General features: G+C 44.0%; 1 protein-coding gene across 3 annotated transcripts in view; it reads right to left on the reverse strand.

The window, feature by feature from the left end:
* The window catches only part of ttyh3a (tweety family member 3a), a 168,545-nt gene that overhangs the window by 68,303 nt on the left and 75,693 nt on the right, over window positions 1-24,549 (reverse strand). For all 3 annotated transcript variants that reach the window (XM_080206308.1, XM_080206310.1, XM_080206309.1), the window contains exons 3-4: window positions 14,345-14,456; window positions 7,641-7,861 (exon numbers count right to left, since the gene is read on the reverse strand). In XM_080206308.1, coding sequence (XP_080062434.1) covers window positions 7,641-7,861; window positions 14,345-14,456 — 333 coding nt within the window. The remainder of the gene's footprint in view (window positions 1-7,640; window positions 7,862-14,344; window positions 14,457-24,549) is intronic.

The following is a 24,549-nucleotide window of genomic DNA, read 5'->3' on the forward strand; positions in this document are numbered from 1 at the left end:
CTCGAGTAGTCATGTGCTCCATCCACCTCTGGGATCTCCTCCATACGGCATGGCTGACATCACAAACTCCAAGGAACACATCTTGAATAGATCTCTTTACTTTGCTTCTTTTCTGCTTTTCTTCCAGTTTATCTCTGGCTAAGTCTCAATGTTATCTACTCATTCAACTTCCCTCATGTCCCCAATTTCTCCTCCAGCTGTTGCCAGGACAAGACTATCGAGTCGTCTTTTTCCCTATCCATATATGGTTATCTTCCGCTTCCTAACTGCGCTTCGCAACTCTTGACACCTGAACCTCTCCTCTTGGTCTAACCCACTTGAGTACTTGAGCCTGCGACACCGAAAGCTGAATAGGTAAAACCATAAAGAATACCAGGCAAAAGGACAAGACTGAATTCAACGGATGTGACAGCAGTCAAAATAATGGAAGAGATTATTGCTGAGACAGGAATGAGTGCATGGTCTCACGGGTGGAATGCATCTAATGTGTTCACAACTCCCAAGATAGCAGGCACATAAGCCTTTCCAAAACATTATACATTAAGTTTCAACAATCACGTATCTGAAGTACTACTTGGCATCTTTAGACAGAGAGTCATCCCGAATATGAACAGAGAAGAACCAAACCAACCACTGGGCTTGATTTCTAGAACGATAGAAGTAAAAAGTAGGGATGTTATGTTAAACTGTATCAAAGTTTGGTTTGAGCTACACTTAGAACACTGTGTGCAATTCTGGTCACCATACGACAAAAAGGATATGGAAGTGCACAGACAATTCAAAAGAATATCAGAAATGGATGGGTACACGTAACAGGAAAGGAGTGGAAGGCTGGGTCTCCGGCCTTGGGTGACAGTGTATAGTTCGTACATTCTCATGTCTGCACGGGATTCCTCCGGATGCTCTGGTTTCTTTCTACAGTTCAAAGATTCATAGGTTATAGATTCATGGAGTAAATGTGTGGGTAATGATAATAGCGTAGAGGAGGGGTGGACCTGAATAAGACACTCTGTCAGAGGGTCAGTGCAGACTCAATAGGCCAAATGGCCTCCTTTTGCACTGTGGGGATTTTCTGTGGAACGCACTTCAAGGAGTCGCAGAAGCAAATAATACGTATGCTTTTAAGGAGAAGCTAGACAAGCTTCTAAGGAATAAGGAATACAGTAAGTTGTCACTCTAGGTTGTCTGTTTAAGTCCTTTCAATTTAATGTCATGTTTGAAAATAGGTAGCTCCTTGCATTTAGCATTGTGGATTTGCACCAATACATTTAATGCAGTTTGTGAGGAAGAGTACTATTTTTATGATAGGATTTAAAACTGTTTTCAACACTGAATTCCATGACTAGTTTCCATGAAAAGTAAAGCTAATGCGTTATCCCTATCAGCACTAGCAACTGCATATACATGACAGATCTCCCATTGTACTGCACAAAGGAATGCAGACTTATCACAGTGAAATCTTCAGAGACAATAGACAAAGGAATCAAGGCCTGGGCAGATAATTCTGCCCCATTTAAAGGTGTACATTCCACTCTTATGCTCATTTAAATGCTTCAATTGTACAAGAAAGTAACCTCAGGATTTCTTCCTATGCCACATGCTGTGCAGTTTAGGAAAATGAAGATTAAAGGTGGTCAACACATGTCAGAAGGGTTCACATTCAAAGGTCATTGTGGCGGGTCCTGAAACAAGGAATGGTTACATTAAAAAGAGAGAAAGTTTATTTGTTAGTCACAAGTAAGGTTCACATTGACACTGCAATGAAGTTAAATTCCCCTAATTGCCACATTCCAGCACCTGTTCGGGTACACCGAGGGAGAATTTAGCACGGCCAATGCACCTAGCCAGCACGTCTTTCAGAATGTGGGAGGAAACCAAAGCATCCGTAGGAAACCCACGCAGACACAGGGGGTGTGTGCAGACTCCACACAGACAGTGACCCAAGCTGGGAATCGAACCCAAGTCCCTGGTATTGTGAAACAAGTGCTAACCACTGTGCTACCATGCCGCCCTAGCCATGACTTGAACTGAAAAGACATCGAAGTCCTTCAAGGGTAGGCAACTCGAGCATTGGGATCATATTTAAAGCAATATGGTAGAAGGGCAGGAAAGGTCTATCTGTAACGAGAGATATGATTACCAATTAATAAAGCTGTTGGAAAAGCAGAAGGTCCAACTTTAATGGCAAAAACAATCAGAAAAGAGGAAGGACACGAGAGTAAGATGAAAACTGCTTTTAGAGAGACACAAAAATTTTTAAAAATTATCAGGAAACAAAATTAGGGTCAATACAGTCAGGGTTGACTGGTATACATTTAATTGCACAAGTATTAGAAATAAAATTGGAAAGTTGAAAGCATTAACAGTGGAGGAAAGCATTGCTGAGGTTTAGGGAGAGCTAAAACTTAGCATTCCCGGTTATAAGCCTTTAACAAGAGGCACGGGGGAAGTAGGGTGAGAGGGGGGCAGTGACAGAATTGGTAAAGATTTCTATCAGAGCACAAGAATGTATGCCTTAAGGAGAAGCACAGAGAGAATCCATATGAATGGAATTAGGAAAGAGTAAGGGAAATGATCTAATTCTCAGTACACATTACAATTCATCAAATAACAGAGACAAGACAGAGATAGAGAACCACAGATGGTTCAGAGAGAAACTGATTAATTCTTTGAGAGAAAAAGGTTGTAGTTTCAGACTACTGTACAAAAGAATGCATTTTAGGATTGTGAGCATTGAAGACTAAGAAATTTTATGCCAGGATGCTCATTACTATGGTTAGCAAAAGATTAAAATCCTTTAAGACTCTGCAATTAAACTAGAAAGATTTTTAAACAGGCACAGTTAGCATGATAAACAGGAAACAAGTTGGCGGTAACTGTCCAAAATAAACCACAGGCAAGTTAAACAATTTGTAATGTTTCTGTTTATAAGGTGGAACGCACAAGGATTGAGAGGAAGTGAAAAGGTAAACATTACAACACGATCACATTCTAGAGTCAATAAGCAGGAGAGATGACCTGAAGTGAGAGATATGCAAAGACAGCTCACCAGTAACCCTGATTAATTTTAACCATTGCAAGATAAAGAGGGGCGTGCACTCACTGTGGGAAGCATCTTTTAAGAACTCATCCAAGGGTGCACGGATAACAAATGAAAACTAAAGCAGCATTAACATCAAATCCAGGGATGCCCCTGACATGCTATCGGTCAGAAACAGAAGCAGGCAGGAGGGGCCACCTAGCTCCAAGCTGGGGAAAAACCCTTTTATTTCCAAGTTATTATGGGCCAGGAGGAGCAGAACTGTGCCCTGTTCCCCAACACCGAGCTGGCAAACCACCAAATTCCATGACTAATTCACCACATGCCCATTTCAGAGTGCACGTAAATGTTAGATGATCATCAACAGATTTGATTAACGTAACATAATGGAAATCGTACACCACAGCGTAAAGTTCCTGAAGTGACATTAGCATTTAAAGGACAGGTGACCAATAGCTGGTATGAACACTTCAGACACCCTTCAGTTGAAAAACAAACCACAAAGATGTGCAGGTTTACACGTAGAAGCATTGACAGCAGTAGGGTAGGCACTCCTGCTTGTGCAGAATCTCAGATAGATGCGGACTGCCTCTGCTGCAAGAAACAAGTCTCCCGTCAGATGACAGAAACTAATGAAAGCAAAAGAATTGGCACCATATTCCTTGCCCTGTTTGAAATCATGCTGCTGCCAGCCAGTAGCAGAGCAGCACTGACAGTGGTTTCGGAGAAAACCATTTCTGAATGGCTTGTCCGCCCAGTTGGGCAAGGATCCAATGAGAATAATGAAAGAATTTATAAAGAAAAGATTGGAAGCAGTGGAGAGAGAAAGAACAAGTCTGAAAGGAAACAAAAGTGATCGCAAAACAATTTGAAATAGACGTGCTTCTTTTCTACACTTCGACACAGATCTAAAACCATCAGGAATAGTAATGCTGAAACTTTCAAAAGGAAGTACAGACTCAGCAGTGTTCTTAGAGCAATACACTACCGCAAAACAATTCACTTCATTTTTTTCCCCCCTTTTGCCCTGTCACCTATTTTCTCTCCTCCTCTCCGGAGGGTATTGATTCTTACTAGAATACAACTCCACAGACAGCAGCAACCTTTTGCTAGCACACCCAAATATTTAATCATAAATTTGCACCTCACCCTTACCTCATTCTCTGTTCGACATCCCTCTCCTCACCTCATAGCCTCATTCCGCACCTCCCCACCACAAAATCTTCCTCTCCCCTAATACTCTACCTTTCCCTTAAGCATTGTCGACCTTCCTCAGACCTGATCGAATTATCTCCTCACCTCCTATCACTGAGTGACCTGAAGACTGCACTTAAATTACAACTTAAATTAGTGCAAAGCAAAAGAGCAACTCAATGCTGGAGATATTGCATTTAAAGATTTGTTGATAACAGCTCAATTAATCCTTTCGCTGATCAATGAACACAAGTTCCCTTTGTAACAGTGAATGGCCTTATCATAAAGTTAACTATACCTCTGTTAAAACATTAAGTTCTTTTCAAATCTTTGAGTGTGTGCATGTTTTTATAAAGGATCTGTTCCTACAAACTGAACTTCAGCACCATGATCACATTGCACAGTGGCACAGTGGTTAGCACTGCTGCCTCGATGCCAGGGACCCAAGTTCAATTCCAGCCTTGGATGACTGTCTGTGTGGAGTTTGCAAATTGCCCGTGGCTCAGTGGTTAGCACTGCCATCTCAGTGCCAGGGACAGGGGTTCAGTTCCCAGCTTAAGTCACTGTCTGAGTGGAGTCCGTACATTTTCCCTGTGTCTGCATGGGTTTCCTTCGGGTACTCTGGTTTCCTCCCACAATCCGAAAGACGTGCTGGTTAGGTGCATTGGCCACGCTAAATTCTCCCTCAACATACCCAAACAGGTGCCGAAGTGTAGTGACGAGGGGATTTTCACAGTAACGTCACTGCAGTGTTAATGTAAGCCTACTTGCAACTAATAAATAAATTTTACTCTAGTGTCAGAGGGACTCTGGTAAATACATAGAGTTACGGTGATAAGATCTGGGTAGAATTATTGTCAGTGCAGCAGACTGGATGGCCGAATGGCCTCTATTTGCACTGTAGAATAGAGGGGAGTACGGTACGATGAGAGGAGAATTGGCGAATGTTGACTGGGGGAGTGCGTTGGAGGGAGGGTCTGCTGAGAAGCAGTGGAGGATCTTTAAGGAGATCTTTCTTGGTGCTCAGCGGAAATTTATTCCGATGGTCAAAAAAGACAGTAGGAGGAGAGGTAATAAGCCGTGGATAACGAAGGAGGTGAAGGAAAGTGTTAAATTAAAAGCGGAGGAATTTAGAGTAGCTAAGAGTAGTGGGCGAGAAGAGGATTGGGAGAGGTTTAAACGTCAAAGATTGACAAAGAAGTTGATAAAGAAGGGTAGGAGAAACTATGAAGCTGGGCTAGCGCTTAATATAAAAAAGGATAGCAAGAGTTTTTATAAATATATAAAAAGGAAGAGGCTGGCTAGGGTGAACGTTGGTCCTTTAGAGGATGAGAAGGGGGACCTAGTGGTAGGGGATGGGGATATGGCTAAGGTCTTGAATAACTTTTTTGTTTCTGTCTTCATGGAGGAGGACGTGAATAATTTGCCGGGTGTTAGCGACTGGAGGGTCTTAATGACATTACTGTTACTAGAGAGGCGGTGCTCGACAGACTGGAGGGGCTGATTGTGGACAAGTCCCCAGGACCGGATGGAATGCATCCGAGGGTTCTGAAAGAAATGGCGGAGGTGATAGTGGATGCCTTGGTGGTTATTTTCCAGACGTCGCTGGATTCCGGGGAAGTGCCGGAAGATTGGAAAACGGCTAACGTTACGCCGTTGTTTAAGGAGGGTGCCAGGCAAAAGGCGGGGAATTATAGGCCGATTAGTTTAACGTCTGTGGTAGGTAAAATGTTAGAATCCGTCATCAAGGAGGAAATTGCGAGGCATCTTGAAGGCAATTGCTTGATAGAGCGGACGCAGCACCGTTTCATTAAAGGGAAGTTGTGTCTGACAAATTTACTGGAGTTCTATGAGGATGTGTCTAGGGCAGTGGATAGAGGAGAGCCGGTGGATGTGGTCTTTCTGGATTTTCAGAAGGCGTTTGACAAAGTACCTCACAAGAGGTTATTGCAGAAGGTCGAGGGACATGGAGTTGGGGGTAGGGTGTTAGCGTGGATAGAGGATTGGTTGTCAAATAGGAGGCAGAGAGTGGGGGTCAATGGGTGCTATTCGGATTGGCGGATGGTGACTAGTGGAGTGCCCCAGGGGTCGGTGCTGGGGCCTCAGCTTTTTACCATTTATATAGATGATCTGGAGGAGGGAACCGAGTGTAGGGTGTCGAAATTTGCTGATGACACCAAGATTGGGGGAACGGCAAATTGCGCAGAGGGTGTGGAGAGTCTGCAGAAGGATCTAGATAGGCTGGGCGAATGGGCCAGGAAATGGCAAATGGAATTTAATGTTGGCAAGTGTGAGGTGGTCCACTTTGGTAGGAAGAATGGTAGGAAGGACTATTACTTACGTGGCGAAAAACTGCAGCAGGCGACGGTGCAGAGGGACCTCGGGGTCCTTGTGCACGAGTCGCAAAAACCCAGCTTGCAGGTGGTCAGGAAGGCGAATGGGATGCTGGCCTTCATAGCGAGGGGGATTGAATATAAAAGTAGGGAGGTCTTGCTGCGGCTGTATAGGGCATTGGTGAGGCCGCAGCTGGAGTACTGTGTGCAGTTTTGGGCACCGCACCTGCGCAAAGATATTTTGGCCTTGGAGGGAGTGCAGAGGAGGTTTACTAGGCTGATACCGGAGTTGAGGGGGTTGAGCTATGAGGAGAGGCTGAATAAACTAGGCTTGTACTCGGAGTTTAGAAGAATGAGGGGAGATCTCATTGAGACGTATAAGATGATGAATGGGATGGATAGGATAGAGGTGGAGAGACTCTTCCCGCTCAAAAAAGACAGTAGGACTAGGGGGCACAGCCTCAAGATAAAGGGGGGGCGGTTTAGAACGGAGTTGAGGAGGAACTTCTTCACTCAAAGGGTGGTGAATCTCTGGAATTCTCTACCCGTTGAAGTGGTGGAGGCTGCCTCGCTAAATATTTTTAAGACGCGGGTTAATGGGTTTTTGATAAGAGAGGGGATTAAGGGTTATGGGGAGAGGGCGGGATGGTGGAACTGAGGCACGACAGATCAGCCATGATCTTATTGAATGGCGGGGCAGGCTCGAAAGGCTAGATGGCCTACTCCTGCTCCTATTTCTTATGTTCTTATGTAGGGATTCTATAAGGAATTGCTTTGTCTAGCTGAAGACTATTGACAAAAATATGGCATACATCTCCAACGCAAATGAAAGATCCACATTCCAGTCGAAAGCAAACACGAATGCTGTGCTTTGGTTTAAGAAATGGGAAAATGATACCTCTTCAGTGCACTTAGAAATCCTTTTGATGTTCAAGACTTTTAATCTGCACATAACCAGACTATATCCTGACCTAGAAATGCCCATTGCTCAATGAAATGAGACATGTTTCAGTTGCTCAACATTCTTCACCTTGAGCAGAAAGGGCAGGGAATCACAATCAACCGATACATACCTGTAATAGTCATATAACTCAACAAAGACAGCTAGCTCTTCTAACGATACGTCATTCTTCTCCCAAAATGGAATTGTAGTGAGCTGTTTAACCAATTCTCCAAGAAGATGTTTTGACTTCTGCACTCTCTCTAAGTATCGTGGTTCCTTTGTGAACAAATCCTCCAGAGTTTGAATGCTCCCTTCTACAGTCCGATTCAGGTCTCGAGCACTCTCAGAAACCTGCAAATAAACAAAACGTGAACATAGAAATGAACCAAACAATTTGAAAGATCGTTTCTCTCTCTTTTCCATCTCTTTCTATCTTGCCTATAGAACAGTAAGGGTTGTACCTTCCTTCTGAGCGAGTAGCTGAATTTGCAGCACAGGCAGGACCTACCTATTTTTTAAAATTAGGAATCAAACCGGCTACACAATAAATAATTCAGTACGCTCTGGTCTGTTGATATTCAGATGCAATTTGATATGCCACGGTCAGCGTACTCCTCATCACGTGCAAGATAATTTTTCTTCGAAAGCTTTTCACAAAACCTCTCTCAATTTGAAAAAGTTAGTGAAATATTAACATTAATATTCTGAAAATACGTCAAACAATTTTCTTTCAAAATGTTTTGTAAAGAAAACATGGGAGAAAACTGAGGCAGTCACAAAGATTCTTCAGAGACAGTCACTGTGCCAGATCCAATTTGACAAGAGAGTTGTTGCTCGCTCTGATTTTCTGATGGATTGAAATGTGAGCAGCTCCAAAGTAAAAATCAAATCCCTTTAACTGATATACTGCATTAGGTTCCTATCACTGTTTGGGATTCAAGAAACTGCTTGTGGATTCGATAGGGTCTTTTAAGAGACTTTTAGATAAGTACATGGAACTTGTAGGCAAGGTAGGGACTTGTTCTGCACAAGTTTGTGGGCTGAAGGACCTGTATTGCACTGTAGTTTTTTTGTGTTTCTAAGCCTTTGACATAACGTTAAAGGAAACCCTTAACAAACCAAGCTTAACTCCTGCGGAGGTACGAACACGAGTAAACAATTCAGTCCCTCGAGCACGTTCCAACATTCAATTAGATCACAGTGGACCTGCAACTTCACTTCATCCACCACTTGGTTCAGTCACCTTAACACCCTTTTGCCCCAACAAAAATCTCTGCGTCAGCGACTTTCTGGAGGAGAAGAGCATTCCGAATTTCCAGCCTCCTCGACTTAAAGATCAACATTCCATTAGCCTTTTCAATTATTGAGACAGCGACACTGGCAGACGTAAATTAAGGTTTTATACGAGAGTCTCAACTCGTGTGGAGATAACGAAATGTAGTTTAACATTCCTGTTATGTACACTCATTGCTTGTCTGTCCACACCACAGGGCCGTTGTTAGACTAAGCTGGTGAATTAAGTTTTTGTTGAGTAGTTAGATTGAATTTAATTTTACCGAAGTTAAGGGGAGCAAAATCGCCTCTTCAGGTCCCAAGGGGTATCGGTAGGATGGATGTGGAGAAGATGTTTCCTACTGTGGGAGAATTTAGTACAAAGTGTCACTGTTTAAAAATAAGGGACCAGTCATTTAAGACAGAGGATGAGGAGAATGTTTATCTCTCAGAATCGAGAGTCTGTGGAATTCTACCTCCACTGCTTTTTTTTGAGGAAGACAGTTTTTGAATATTTTTAAGACAGAGCTAGAAAGATTCTTGATTAGCAAGTGGATGAAAGATTATCAGGGTAGACAGAAATGTGTGGTTGAAGTTACAATCAGATCAGCCACGATCATATTGTATAATGGAGCAGGCTCGAAGGACTGAATGGTCTTCTCCAGCTTCTAATTCATGCGTTAGTGAGTCAATTGCAAAAATTGAAACACAGACAGACAGAAAAGGACAGCGAAAGGGTGGAAAACAGACAGGAGGAGTTAGAAAATCAGCTTTGGCAAGCATGGCAACTCATTAAAAGAGGACTTGGATTTGATTTATTATTGTCACATGTATTGGGATACAATGAAAAGTATTGTCTCTTGCACGCTATACAGACAAAATATACCCTTCATAGAGCACATAGGAGAAAAGAAAAGGACAGTGCAGAATGTAGCGTTACAGTCATAGATAGGGTGTAGAGAAAGATCAGCTTAATACAAGGTAGGTCCATTCAGGAGTCTGATGGGAGCAGGGAAGAAGCTATTCTTGAGTTGGTTGGTACATGATCTCAGACTTTTGTATCTTTTTCCTTACGGAGAAGGGAGGGAGTATATCCGGCGTGCATAGAGTCCTTGCTTACGTCCTCTGCTTTTCCAAGGCAGCGTCAATGGATGGGAGGCTGGATTGGGTTACGTTCACAATCTTTTGTGGTCTTGGTCAGAGCAGGAGCCATACCAAGCTGTGATACAACCGAAAAGGGTGCTTTCTATGGTGCATCTGTAAAAACTGGCGAGAATTGCGGTGGACATGCCAAATTTCCTTAGTCTTCTGAGAAAGTAGAGGCATTGATTGGCTTTCTCAACTATAGCGTCAGCATGAAGGGACCAGAACAGGTCGTTGGTGCTCTGGACACTTGGAAAGTTGAAGCTCTCGATCATTTCCACTTCACCAACGTTGTTGTAGACAAGGGAACGTTCTCCACTTCCGATAGTCGATGACCATCTCCTTCATGTAGGACGCTATAACTTGCTCATTTTTATATTGTTATATTGACATAAATACATGAAACACAAAATTCACTTTAAATGTGAAATAAAGTCACTCAAATGATTGCTATCATTCTTTTTCTCGCTTCTACTTCAGGTTTTCTGAATTATTCATATAAAAGACAATACTACTGTATAAGTAGCATATAGGGCAACTAGAATCAGTATCCATAAAAAAGTGTGTTCAGATCACTTAAGGAGTTACTGAACCAGAGAAGGCATCCATAGCAGAGCCAAATTGCTAACAGGCCTCAACGGCCTTATCCAAGGACATGCAAGGAATTCTTAAAATCTGGCCTCTCAAACAGTTTTCTTCAGAATTGGGAGTTGTCAGAGGCATTGCATTCCTTGGTTTATTCTCTTGTCTGCTATCCATCTTAAAACTCAAAAACTGCTGCTTTTCAGGGGGCTTGCTCCCTATTTAATGAAGGATTTTACCCCATTTATCATATTTGCTGGATCATATGCTTGTGAATAAATAAAGTTAGTAAACTTTTCATTTCAATATCTCAAGATAAACGGAGTGAAACTGGCAAATACTGCTGATTTCAGTAATCACAAGAATTATGTAGCTTTACATTTGATTATATTTAAACAATGACAAAATCCAAATGCTGTATATGTCTTTAATAAAATGAAAAGTGCCCACTACAATTAAATGCTACATTAACATTGATTTTAATGTTGATCATCAACGCAGAGGAACTGCATTTCATACAATACGAGAAGTACTTATCCTATAATTTGAGCCAGGGAGATCAAAAATGCAGCGGTCAACAGCTTTGAAAGGTCATTTTGAAGTGCTGCTCTTGCACTTTAGCATGCAGTACTGCAATTGGAGGAACTTTTAAGCAATCTCAAATGCAACCAACTCATTTCACAAACTGAAGTCAGTGTTCAGCAATGCCCCGTAACAGAGAACAATGTAAGGACTAGCTCAAAATAACATGTGGATAAAATGGAGCAACAAGTTCAAAAATCAGAATTTCCCAATTTTACTAGAGGTAGTTTCAGTTTTGCCATTCTAACTTCACATAAAGTACATTACTATTGAAGCAATCACGTACTGTTATATATTTTAAATCTGTGTTGCACTTCGAAACAGGGCATTGAATTCTGAATTATTGTCCCGTACACACTCGATAACTTCACTGAACTGTACTTCTCTCATGGACAAATCACTGATATTAAACAAACTAGAATCAGAAATGAGAAAGCACAGAGTAAAGAAATGCCAATTGATTCATCCTGAATCTATACCATTGGTTCTCACCAGCCACCAGCTCTGCAAAAATGCTTCCAGTTCCAAAGATAACCGAGTAAACATGCACAATTGAGTTCTACCACTGTTCATGTTCTCAACTGTTCTGCGCAGGCCATGTCACAGTAACCGACTGCAATCAAGTATATCAAATCTCCAATCATAGAAACGCTACGGTGCAGGAGATCACTCAGTCCATCGAGTCTCCACCGACGACAATCCCACCTAGGTCTTATCCCCATTACCGCACGTTTATTTGCTAATCCCACGAACCTACGCATCCTGGGACAGTGAAGGGCAATTTAGCATGGCCAATGCACCTAACACACACGTCTTTGGATGATGAGGGGGAACCCAGAGGAAACTCGCACAGACACAGGGAGAACACACAAACTCTACAGATAGAGTGACCCAAGCCAGGGAAATCGAACCCAGATCCCTGGAGCGGTGAGGCATCAGTGCTAACCACTGTGCCGTGCTGATACTTCCATCCAGATACTTCATCAGCATAAAAAATACTCACATTCATGCTAAAAATCCTTTCAATACAATTATGATCAAGCAAATCCAACTGAGACCATTAAAAGACAATTTGAGTGCAGCAAGCATCAGAAACTACAAGCTGCCGCAAATAATTACTACTTATTAGTTTTTGTCATCTAATTCAATAATCCAAATGACAAAAGTCCATGAAATGGACATTTCAACACCACAAATAATTGCCCCAATATCCTTTTCCTCTTCAGACCTTCTGTCTCAGATAGGACTCCATTTCTGACTTCACTTGAATCCACAAATTACGATTCTACCACTGTCAAAACATATGCTCTTAACCAAAGTCCTGAACATAATTCTTTGACAGCAGCATTATTGCGCTCTGGGTTCCCCCTCATACTCCAAAGATGCGTGTGTTAGGTGCATTGGGCATGCGAAATTGCCCCTTACTGTCACAGGATGCGTAGGTTAGTGGGATTAGCAAATAAACGTGTGGTAACGGGGATAAGACCTAGGTGGGATTGTTGTCGGTGTGGACTCGATGGACTGAGTGATCTCCTGCACCGTAGGGTTTCTACGATTGGAGATTTGATGTACTTGATTGCAGTCGGTTCCTGTGTTACTGTGAAAAATTTTCATAAATTTGTTATCCCTATACCCCATCCCCTCATTTGCTTCAGACGTGCCTCTACCTCCTTCTCCTTTAAGGCCTCCCTAAAATCACCTTCTTTCACCAAGATCCTGTTCATTACTCCTGACATCACTTTTGACAAAAAGGTTGCCAGGAAGCTATGACAAATGGAAAAGATGAGGAAATCTTACTTAAATTATTTGCAGGATCATCTTTCAGGTAAACTACGCTGGACTCATTCATTGCAACAGAAACTGTGTGTTCTTAGAATTTTAGAATAGTAGGTTTCTCCCACTAACTACTGCTGCAGTGTTGGTGAAAGTGGCACAATTTAGGGAGGGACTTAAATGAAGAGTTAGAACGACGGAATTTTTTTTTTAGGTAAGAAATAGGGGAATGGGACTTAATGTTATGGGACAAGAATAATAACCAGTTTATGGAGATGGGAGGCTAAGACAGTAGTACTGCCATCAGGGGAAGTTTTCTTCATAAAATATACATCCCAAATCAAAACTGAGAGTGACAGAATGCTAAATAGAGAGAGCAATTCAAATGGTCACATGGGAAGCGTATCTAGTTCTGTGACAGAGCCAGGCTCTTTGACCTAACTCATCCAGTTTAGGTTTCCTGAACTGAACTAGTCCCACATGCCTGTGTTTGGTCCATATCGCTCTAAATCTTTCCAATCCATGTGCCTCTCCGAATGTATTTTAAATATTGTAATTGTACCCGCCTCTACTATCTCTTCTGGCAGCTCATTCCATAGACGCACTACCCTCTGTATAAAAGGAGTCACCCCTCAGATCCCTTTTAAAATCTTTCCCCTCTCACTTTAAATCTGCGCCCTCTAGTTTTGGGCTTGCTTAGTCTGGTGAAAAGACCTGGGCTATTCATCTTTTCTATTGTCTTTGGGGAGTAAAATGACATTGGGGCATTTTCATACAAAAATAAATGAACATTTTTCATGTATTTGGAAAAAACTAAAGTTGACAAAAACAAGACTGATTCAACACACAAAAAATATTAAAAGAACACTAATGATTTAATGCAACCCGATGGGATGAGTAGGCTCTACTCAATCCTATCGAAAATTTGATTTCAAACAATACTGTGAGATCTGTTTCACTACAGTCTGCACTTTCAACATCACTGCAGTATTAGAGTTCAAAAGCATCTCGTTCACTGCACTCCTATATTATGCATGGATTAGGCATTGCTGCATGAGGTTATCTTTGTAATTCATTTTCTTCCTGTGCCATTTCCATCACCAAGGGGAGCAGGACGCAGCCAATTTGTAAATCTCTTTAGCTTGCATTCCAATCAATTTGAGGAGAATTAACATCGATCCCAAGAAGTCCTATTTAGCTAATGTTAAGCAGACGATGCCAGGCACAACAGCCATTTATCAAACACTAGGAATATTTCCAGCTGCTTCAAAAGAACTGATATAATTCAAGCTAAAAACAAGGTTTGACAGCTTGGTTTGCAAGCGGTTAGAACCTTGAATACCACAATAAGTACAAGGGGAGTGGCACCTTGGCAAGTGTATGCACTGATGATATTGGATTTTTTTACTTAAAAATCCAATCCCTCCTTTTCACGGACCCCCAGCTGTAGAAAACTTACACTCCTTGAACGTTAGTACTTACCAGGTACTCGATTCCTGTTATCGTGCGGTTCGCATGTCTCATCGAGTAGGCAAGTCTGAAAATTCCATCACTGGTTTCACCATTACCGTAGAAACCAACAGCAATGCCCGCACTGAAAAGACAAGAAATCCAATTATGATAAAATCTGTGCAGTTCATCAATTCCTCCAGATATGAATTCATTATTTGTATTAAAAAAAAGTACACAAAAAGATAATCTGACTGAAGTACCCATCTCTTTAGAGGCTTAGAGGAATCCTAATGCTATTGAGAGATAGAGGAACACATTACACATTGGCAATGTGATTAGGAAGGTCGTAGCAAAGGGTTGTACTCCATATATAATTAAGCATTCAAATACACTTTGTCATGTAGGAACGGAAGTAGGCCATTGCATCCATCCACCCTGCTCTGCCATTCAAATTATGACTGATCATCTGCCTCAGCACCACTTTTCCCATATCTTTTGATGTCATTAGTCTTCAGAAACGTATCAGTGTGTGTCTTGGACAGGTACAATGACTCAGCTTCTACAGCCCTCAGGAGGTAGAGAATTCCAAAGATTCACCACCCTCTGAAAGAAAAAACCCTCTTATCTCAGTCTTCAAAGACCCACCCCTTATCCTGAGATGATGATCCCCTGGTTTTAGAGCCACCAGTAAGAAGTCTTACAACACCAGGTTAAAGTCCAACAGGTTGGTTAGCAAAAGCCACTAGCTTTCTGAGTGCTTGCTGCTCCTTCATCAGGTGAGTGGGAGTTTTAATCACAAACAGGGCATATAAAGACTCAAACTGTGAGTCTTCACAGGTAAAGAAGTCTTAAAAGGTGCAGATAATGAGAATGGAGAAAGGGTTAAGCACAGGTTAAAGAGATATGTGTTGTCTCCAGACAGGACAGTTAGTGAGATTTTGCAAGTCCAGGTGGGGATTACAGATAGCGTGATCCCAGTTGAGGCTGTCCTCATGTGTGCAGAACTTGGCTATCAGCCTCTGCTGAGCGACTGTGCGCTGTCATGTATCGTGAAGGCCGCCTTGGAAAACGCTTACCCTGAAGATCAGAGACTGACTGCCTGTGACCTCTGAAGCGTTCCCCAACAGGAATAGAACGCTCCTGCCTGGTGACTGTTGAGCAGTGTTCAATCATCTGTTGTAGTAGTGTCTACATGGTCTCCCCAATATACCATGCCTCAGGGCATCCTTTTCTGCAGCATATCAAGTAGAACACGTTGGCTGAGTTGCATGAGTATGTACCGTGTACCTTGTGGATGGTGTTCATGTGTGTTGATGATCCAGCATATCTTGCAGAGATTGCTGTGGCAGGGTTGTGTGGAGTCACGGTCACTGTTCTCCTGAAGGATGGGTAATTTGCTGCAGACAATGGTCTGTTTGAGATTGTGCGCTTGTTTGAAGGCAAGTAGTGGGGGTGGGGGGATAGCCTTGGAAAGATGTTCGTCTTCATTAACATAAAAACATAAGAAATAGGAGCAGGAGTAGGCCATCTAGCCCTTCGAGCCTGCCCCGCCATTCAATAAGATCATGGCTGATCTGTCGTGGCTCAGTTCCACATTCCCGCCCTCTCCCCATAACCCTTAATCCCCTCTCTCATCAAAAACCCATCAACCCGCATCTTAAAAATATTTAGCGAGGCAGCCTCCACCACTTCAACAGGTAGAGAATTCCAGAGATTCACCACCCTTTGAGTGAAGAAGTTCCTCCTCAACTCCGTTCTAAACCGCCCCCCCTTTATCTTGAGGCAATGCCCCCGAGTCCTACTATCCTTTCTGAGCGGGAAGAGTCTCTCCACCTCTATCCTATCCATCCCATTCATCATCTTATACGTCTCAATGAGATCTCCCCTCATTCTTCTAAACTCTAACGAGTACAAGCCTAATCTATTCAGCCTCTCCTCACAGCTCAACCCCCTCAACTCTGGCATCAGCCTAGTAAACCTCCTCTGCACTCCCTCCAAGGCCAAAATATCCTTGTGTAAGTACGGTGCCCAAAACTGCACACAGTACTCCAGCTGCAGCCTCACCAATGCCCTATACAGCCGCAGCAAGACCTCCCTACTTTTATATTCAATCCCCCTCGCGATGAAGGCCAGCATCCCGTTCGCCTTCCTGACCACCTGCTGCACCTGCAAGCTGGGTTTTTGCGACTCATGCACAAGGACCCCAACGTCCCTCTGCACCGTCGCCTGCTGCAGTTTTTCTCCACATAAGTAATAATCCTTCCTACTGTTATTCCTACCAAAGTGGACCACCTCGCACTTGCCAACATTAAATTCCATTTGCCATTTCCTGGCCCATTCGCCCAGCCTATCTAGATCCTTCTGTAGACTCTGCCCACCCTCCGCACAATTTGCCTTTCCACCAATTTTGGTGTCATCAGCAAATTTCGACACCATACGCTCGGTTCCCTCCTCCAGATCATCTATATAAATGGTAAATAGCTGAGGCCCCAGCACCGACCCCTGGGGCACTCCACTAGTCACCATCCGCCAATCCGAATAGCACCCGTTGACCCCGACTCTCTGCCTCCTATTTGACAACCAGTCCTCTATCCACGCTAACACCCTACCCCCAACTCCATGCCCCCTGACCTTCTGCAATAACCTCTTGTGAGGTACCTTGTCAAACGCCTTCTGAAAATCCAGAAAGACCACATCCACCGGCTCTCCTCTATCCACCGCCCTAGACACATCCTCATAGAACTCCAGTAAATTTGTCAGACACGACTTCCCTTTAAGGAAACCGTGCTGCGTCTGCTCTATCAAGCAGTTCCCCTCAAGATGCCTCGCTATTTCCTCCTTGATGACGGATTCTAACATTTTACCTACAACAGACGTTAAACTAACAGGCCTATAATTCCCCGCCTTTTGCCTGCCACCCTTCTTAAACAACGGCCTAACATTAGCCATTTTCCAATCTTCCGGCACTTCCCCAGAATCCAGCGACGTCTGGAAAATAACCACCGAGGCATCCACTATCACCTCCGCCATTTCTTTCAGGACCCTCGGATGCATTCCATCAGGTCCTGGGAACTTGTCCACAATCAGCCCCTCCAGTCTGTCGAGCACCACCTCTCTAGTAACAGTGATATCATCGAGACCCTCCAGTCCTACCACCTTTCCATCTCTAACATCCGGCAAATTATTCACGTCCTCCTCCGTGAAGACCGAAACAAAAAACTTATTCAAGACCGCCGCCATATCCCCATCCCCTACCACTAAGTCCCCCTTCTCATCCTCTAAGGGACCAACGTTCACTCTAGCCAGCCTCTTCCTTTTTATATATTTATAAAAACTCTTGCTATCCCTTTTTATATTAAGCGCTAGCCCAGCTTCATAGTTTCTCCTACCCTCCTTTATCAACTTCTTTGTCAATCTTTGTTGACATTTAAACCTCTCCCAATCCTCTTCTCACCCACTACTCTTAGCTACTCTAAACGCCTCCGCTTTTAATTTGACATTTTCCTTCACCTCCTTCGTTATCCATGGCTTATTACCTCTCCTCCTACGGTCCTTTTTGACCAGCGGAATAAATTTCCGCTGAGCACCAAGAATGATCTCCTTAAAGATCCTCCACTGCTCCTCAGCAGACCTACCTTCCAACGCGCTCCCCCAGTCCACATTTGCCAATTCTTCTCTCATCCTACCGTACTCCCCTCTGTTCAAACAAAGGACGCGTGTACGGGAACCCACTTTCTCCTCCTCCATCTGCACCAGAAACTCCACTGTACAATGATCACTCTCCCCAAGAGGATCCTTCACCGCAAGTTCCCTAATTCTACCCACCTCATTACATAGCACCAGATCCAAGATAGCTCACTCCCTTGTCGGCTCCAACACACACTGTTCGAGGAAACTATCCCGGCAGCATTCCAAGAACTCCTCCTCGAGCCCACCGCGTCCAACGTGGGTCAACCAATCAATATGCAGATTGAAATCCCCCGTAACCACGGCCGTCCCATTCCTGCACGCCGCACTTATTTGTGCGTTAACAGCCCACCCCACCTCCAGATCATTATTGGGGGGCCTATAGACGACACCCACCAGCGTCTTCCTCCCTTTGCTGTTCCTAATCTCTACCCACAACGATTCCACCTTCTGCTCCTTGGCTCCAATATCATCCCTCGCTACCACCCTGATGCTATCCTTAATCAGCAGAGCTACGCCCCCCCCTTTTCCCTCCTGCCTATCCTTCCTAAACACTTCATACCCCTGGACATTCAGCTCCCAGTCCCTGTCACCTTGCAGCCACGTCTCTGTAATGGCCACCAGATCATATCCATTTGTGTCGATCTGCGCCACCAACTCATCCACTTTATTCCTAATGCTTCGCGCATTCAGATAAAGCACCTTCATCCCAGCCTTCACCTGGACCTTATTTGCCGGAACGCCACCAACTATACTCACGCCCCTTACTCCCTCTATTATTGGGACATCCTCGGCCTCTATCCTTACCTGTACCGTCTCCTTAACTTTAGGCCCCGTAATGTCACCTACCCTCACACCCTCCCCCCCCCCCTAATTAGTTTAAAGCCCTGTCTACAGTCCTCTTTACATGATTAGCCAGCACTCTGATCCCAGCACGGTTCAGACCAACCCCATCCCACCTGAACAGGTCCCACCTACCCCAATACTGATGCCAATGCCCCGTAAATTCAAACCCATTCCTCCCACACCAATCCCTGAGCCACCCATTCACTTCCTTAAACCTATCAACCCTACGCCCGTCTGCACTCGGTTCAGGCAGTAGCCCAGAGATGACCACCTTGTCGGTTCTACTTTTTAATTCCATTCCCAGCTTTTCATACTCCCTCCCCAGATCCTCAGTTTGCATTTTGCCTACGTCGTCGGCACCCACATGAACAACTACGACCGGATTCTCACCCTCCCACTCCAGGTTCCTCTGCAGCCCAGATGCGACATCCCGGACCCGAATGACACGTTGAAGGCTCCAGAGATGATGTCGTAGCTTCTCCACTCAGGGGACACACTGTCCACCATGTCCCGAGTTTGTCTTCCGAGGAGGTTGGTGCAGTTTTTCGCTGTGGCGCATTGGAACTGTCGATCGATGAGCCAAGCCCCTATCCTGTTCTCGTGAGGGCATCTTTCAGCATCTGGAGGTGTCTGCTGCGATCCTCCTCATCTGAGCAGGTCCTGTGTTTACAGAGGGCTTTGTCTTTAAGGGATGGCTTCTTTAACTTGTTTAGGGTGTAAGCCAGAGAAGTGGAGCATCGTGAGATTATCCGTGGGCTTGCAGTACAGTGAAGTGCTGAGGTGGCTGCCCTCGATGGAGATGCGTGTGTCCAAGAATGCAACTGATTCTGGAGGGTAGTCCATGGTGAGTCTGACGATGTGATGGAACTTGCTAGTGTCAACATATAGCTGTTTCAGTGATTGTTCTCCATGAGTCCAAAGGAAGAAAATGTCATCGATGTATCTAGTGTATAGCATCGGTTGACGGTCCTGAGCGGTGAAGAAGTCTTGTTTGACCCAACGTTGTCTACCTGAGACGCTGCAGGAAAGGATGTCCTGAGGCATGGAACACTGGGCAGACCATGCAGATGCAACAACAATGGATGAATGAACACCGCTTAACAGTCACCAGGCAAGGCTGTTCTTTGTGTTGGGGAACACTTGAGCAGTCGTGGGCATTTGGCCTCTGATCTTCAGCTAAGCGCTCTCCAAGGCGGCCTTCATGACACACGACATCGCAGAGTTGCTGAGCAGAGACTTATAGCCAAGTTTTAGGGTTTAGGGTTCATGTCACACTATCCGTAACCCCCATTTCTTACCTGGACTTGCAAAATCTCATTAACTGTCCTGTCTGGAGACAATACACACCTCTTTAATCTGTGCTTAACCCTCTCTCCACTCACATTGTCTGTATCTTCAAGACTTGATTGGAATGCGATTTTTTTTTAAAACAGCTAACCATTATTCTACAAATTGAGTTTTTTGTCTTTATATGCCCTGTTTGCGATTAGAATTCCTTCTCACCTGATGAAGGGGCAGCCAGTGATCCAAAAGTTAGTGGTTTTTGCTACCAAATAAACCTGTTAGACTTCTTCCTGTGTTTACCCCAGTCAATGCCGGCATCTCCACATCACATTTAGACCCACCAACCAGAGGAAATTATCCAATCTGCTTCCACCCTGTCACATCCGGTCAACATTTTGTAAGTTTCAATGAGATCACCTCTCATACTTCGAAATGCTGACCCTGTTTCTCCAATTTCTCCTCAAGAAACAAACAATCACGCCATCCCAGAGATTAACCTGGTGAATCTCCCAAGGCACTCCCTCTATGGCAAGTCCAAAATAACCAAAACTGTCCACAATACTTGGTGTAGTCGCACCAAGGCTTTATATAATTGCATCAACACTTGCCTAAAATACTACAAATCAAGATATGGTATTACATTAATTTCGCTGATTAATACTGGTACATATAGATTCACTATTCTCCAACTTAAATGTCACCAGTTGTTAATGTTTTCAGTTAATTTTACCATTCCACATGCATAAATTAAAACATTAGTTACAGCCAGATAGCATTCTTGTTTTGCCTGTATTTTGTTTAGAATCATTGAATCCCACAGTCTGCATCGAACCCATCGAGTCTGCACCGACCACAATTCCACCCAGGCTCTATCCTCATAACGCAATGCATTTACTCCAAATAGTCCCCCCGACACTAAATTTAGCATGGCCAATCTACCTAGCCCGCATGTTTGGACTGTGATAAGAAACTGGAGCACCTGAAGGAAACCCACACAGACACGAGAAGAATGTGCAAACTCCACAGAGGCAGTGACCCAAGTTGGGGATCGAACCCGGGTTCATGACGCTGTGAGGCAGCAATGCCAACCACTGTGCCACTAAGAACTCCTACAATAGTGCTAAGAAGGGCTAGTGCCAAGAACTCCTACAATATTCTTCTGAAAAATAGTAAAAACGTTCTTCACATATAACATCTTACCAAAAATAGTTGTTGAAAAACTAAATAGAAGTTATGGACTGAACTTTCAAGGATGGTCCGTCAGCCACAAGAAAAAACCTTTCTTGATTTTCCTAGCCATTAAACAAATCCAATATCACCGGTTTTACAGCCCTGTTAAAGCTCAGAAGTTTCAGTCAATATTCTTTTAACACACAAACAGACATAACAGATCACTAGTATTTGGATTGCAAACCATAATCTTTGAGATTACAATGAATTACATACAGGTATGCTAAAAACTCAGCCATTCATACAAAGTTACAAAAGTATATAATCGTACGCAAATCGCAGCAAATTCAAAGGTGCAAGCATTTTGACTTGTCCCACAGTATTGCCCAGGGCAGAGAGGCGGCAGACAAATGCAAGGAAGTTATGTTGAATTTATGTGTCTCGAATTTAGCCTCAGCTAAAGTATTGCATCTAGATCTGGACACCCGATTTTCAGAAAGGTATAAAGGCATTAGAGGGAGGTTCAGAAAAGATTCACAAGAACGGTTCCAGAGATGAAAAGAACTTCACTTCAGATGACAGACTGGAAGATCGGACTGTTTTCCTTTGAGAAAAGAAGGTTGAGAAGAGCTTTAATAAAGGCATTCTAAATCATGAGGCATGTGGACAGAGTCAAAATTGTTTCTATTCATGAGAAGATCAAGGACATGATATCCAAAGATGTGCAGGTTAGGTTGATTGGCCATACTAAGTTGCCCTTTCGTGTCAGGGGAATTATCATGGTAAATACGTGGGGTTACGGAGAGGGGGCCTGGAAGGGATTGTTGTTAGTGTGGGCTTGATGGGCCGAACGGCCTCCTTCTGCACTATAGGGATTCTATGATAGCACAGATTCGAAGTAAGAGCTGGAGTGATATCAGGAGAAACTTTTTACGCAGTGATTAGGGTTTGGAATGCACTGCCTGAGAGTTTTCATCGCCATAACCACAGAATCCCTAGTGCAGGAGGTGGCCATTCGACCATCAGGTCTCCACCAACCACAATCCCACCCAGGCCCTATTCCTGTAACCCCACTTATTTACCCTGCTAATCCCCCTGACACTAGCGTCAATTTAGCATGGCCAATCTAACACGCATATCTTCAGACTGCAGGAGGAAACCAGAGTACCTAGAGGAAACCCGTGCAGACACGGGGAGAACGTGCAAGCTCCACACATACACTGGCCCAAGTATGGAATTGAACATGGGTCCCTGACGCTGTGAAGCCAGAGGCAGGATGAAGTTAAGTAGTTAAAAAGGAAATTAGATTGTTACCTGAAAAGGAAGAATATAGAGAGGAGGTGGAAGAATGACAGTGGGTGTGTTGCTCATTTGGAGAGCTGACGCAGACTTGAAGGCCTCCTCTGCAGTCTAACACAATTCCATGATAAATGCAAACCTTCACCTATCTATTCCAACTTGTCCATCCAATTGTTAATGCTTAATAAACACAGAATCAGTAAAACGTCACGTCGTTCCAAGAAATCCTAATTTTCAAATTCAATAAGACATGTAGCGAGCTTTAGTTACTGCCAGGTTCCAGATGTTGAACGTTTTAATGACTCCAAATTCCAATTAAGTTGCAAACCTTGTCCACTAAGGACTCATTTAAATTGAATACCAGTTTTATTTTATTGCGAATCACTTGGTGACCTCAAAGTTGGGAAATGAGAGGCAAGGTGTTTGTGAAAAGTCAGATGCTGTACCGTGCTTGCAATAGAACATAACGAGATTCATTCGTTCTTGCTCATGCTACGGCTGCACATGGGAGCATTTCACAAATATCCGATGGCTACAAAATCTTTATCTATACCAGATGGTTTCCTGTGTTCTATTCTGAAACACTAAAATAAAAATCGCAAACTTGGAAATCTGTTCCAGCCTTATGTAATTGAACAATGCTGAGAGTTTTCTTTATCCAAATTACTGGCTAAGGACTTTTAAAAAAAAACCTCGCAGAATGCAGACCATCAAAACAGGCCATTCACCACAAACAGGTTCTGGGAGCATTTATGCTCCACACAAGCTTCCGACTTTCTCGCATTGCCTGTGGAAGTGTCTCGCTCCCTCCCTCTCACATTAATCCTCACTTTTAATGTCATCATCTTCACCTACTCCATATGGCAGAGTTCTACATCCCAGCCTCTTCATGCAATTAAATTCCTTCCGAATTCTGTGAGAGATCTGTTAGTGACCATCTTATTGTTATGGTCAGGGGAAATGGGACAGATTTTAAAAACAAAGAGAATCATATTTATTGCATTTAACCCAATCTAATTAAATTGTTCCAAATCTCAAACACTTGCACACTTTAAGCTCACACAGAAATAGATCACAGAGTGGGAGCAAAGATTAAACAATTTCAACTCCAATTAAGTTAAACAGGTTCAAGGATCCTGAAGGTTGAAGACGCGGCTAGCATCAGGCTGACCAAGATGTCCCTCCAAGATTTTGAATCAAGTGTGAGGTGGGGTGGTGGTGGTGGTGGTGTTGTTATTTCTTTGTGGAGACAGCAGGTCCTTGGCTGCAAAGGGGTGTGAAATCTTGCAGTTTGGCTACAGACCGGGCAGGGGCGGGGACAGACCGAGAACTTTGGCGGGGGGGGGGGGGGGGGGGGGGGCGGAGGAGGTGTTGAGGGAAAACAGGCAGGGCGAGAGAGAGAGAGAGAGACTGCCAGAGAGAGAGAGAGAGAGAGAGAGAGTGAGAGAGACTGCGAGAGGGAGAGAGAGAGAGAGAGAGAGAGAGAGACTGCGAGAGGGAGAGAGAGAGAGAGAGAGAGAGACTGCGAGAGGGAGAGAGAGAGAGAGAGAGAGAGAGAGAGACTGCGAGAGGGAGAGAGAGAGAGAGAGAGAGAGAGACTGCCAGAGGGAGGGAGAGAGAGAGAGAGAGACTGCCAGAGGGAGAGATGGAGAGAGAGAGACTGCGAGAGGGAGGGAGAGAGAAGAGAGAGAGACTGCCAGAGGGAGAGAGAGAGAGAGAGACTGCGAGAGGGAGGGAGAGAGAGAGAGAGAGAGACTGCCAGAGGGAGAGAGAGAGAGAGAGACTGCCAGAGGGGGAGAGAGAGAGAGAGAGAGAGAGAGAGACAGACTGCGAGAGGGAGAGAGAGAGAGACTGCGAGAGGGAGAGAGAGAGAGAGACTGCCAGAGGGGGAGAGAGAGAGAGAGAGAGAGAGAGAGAGAGAGACAGACTGCGAGAGGGAGAGAGAGAGA

The sequence above is a fragment of the Carcharhinus amblyrhynchos genome, chromosome 18 (assembly GCF_965287045.1).
Source record: "Carcharhinus amblyrhynchos chromosome 18, sCarAmb.v2.hapA, whole genome shotgun sequence".
Lineage (NCBI taxonomy): Eukaryota > Metazoa > Chordata > Chondrichthyes > Carcharhiniformes > Carcharhinidae > Carcharhinus > Carcharhinus amblyrhynchos.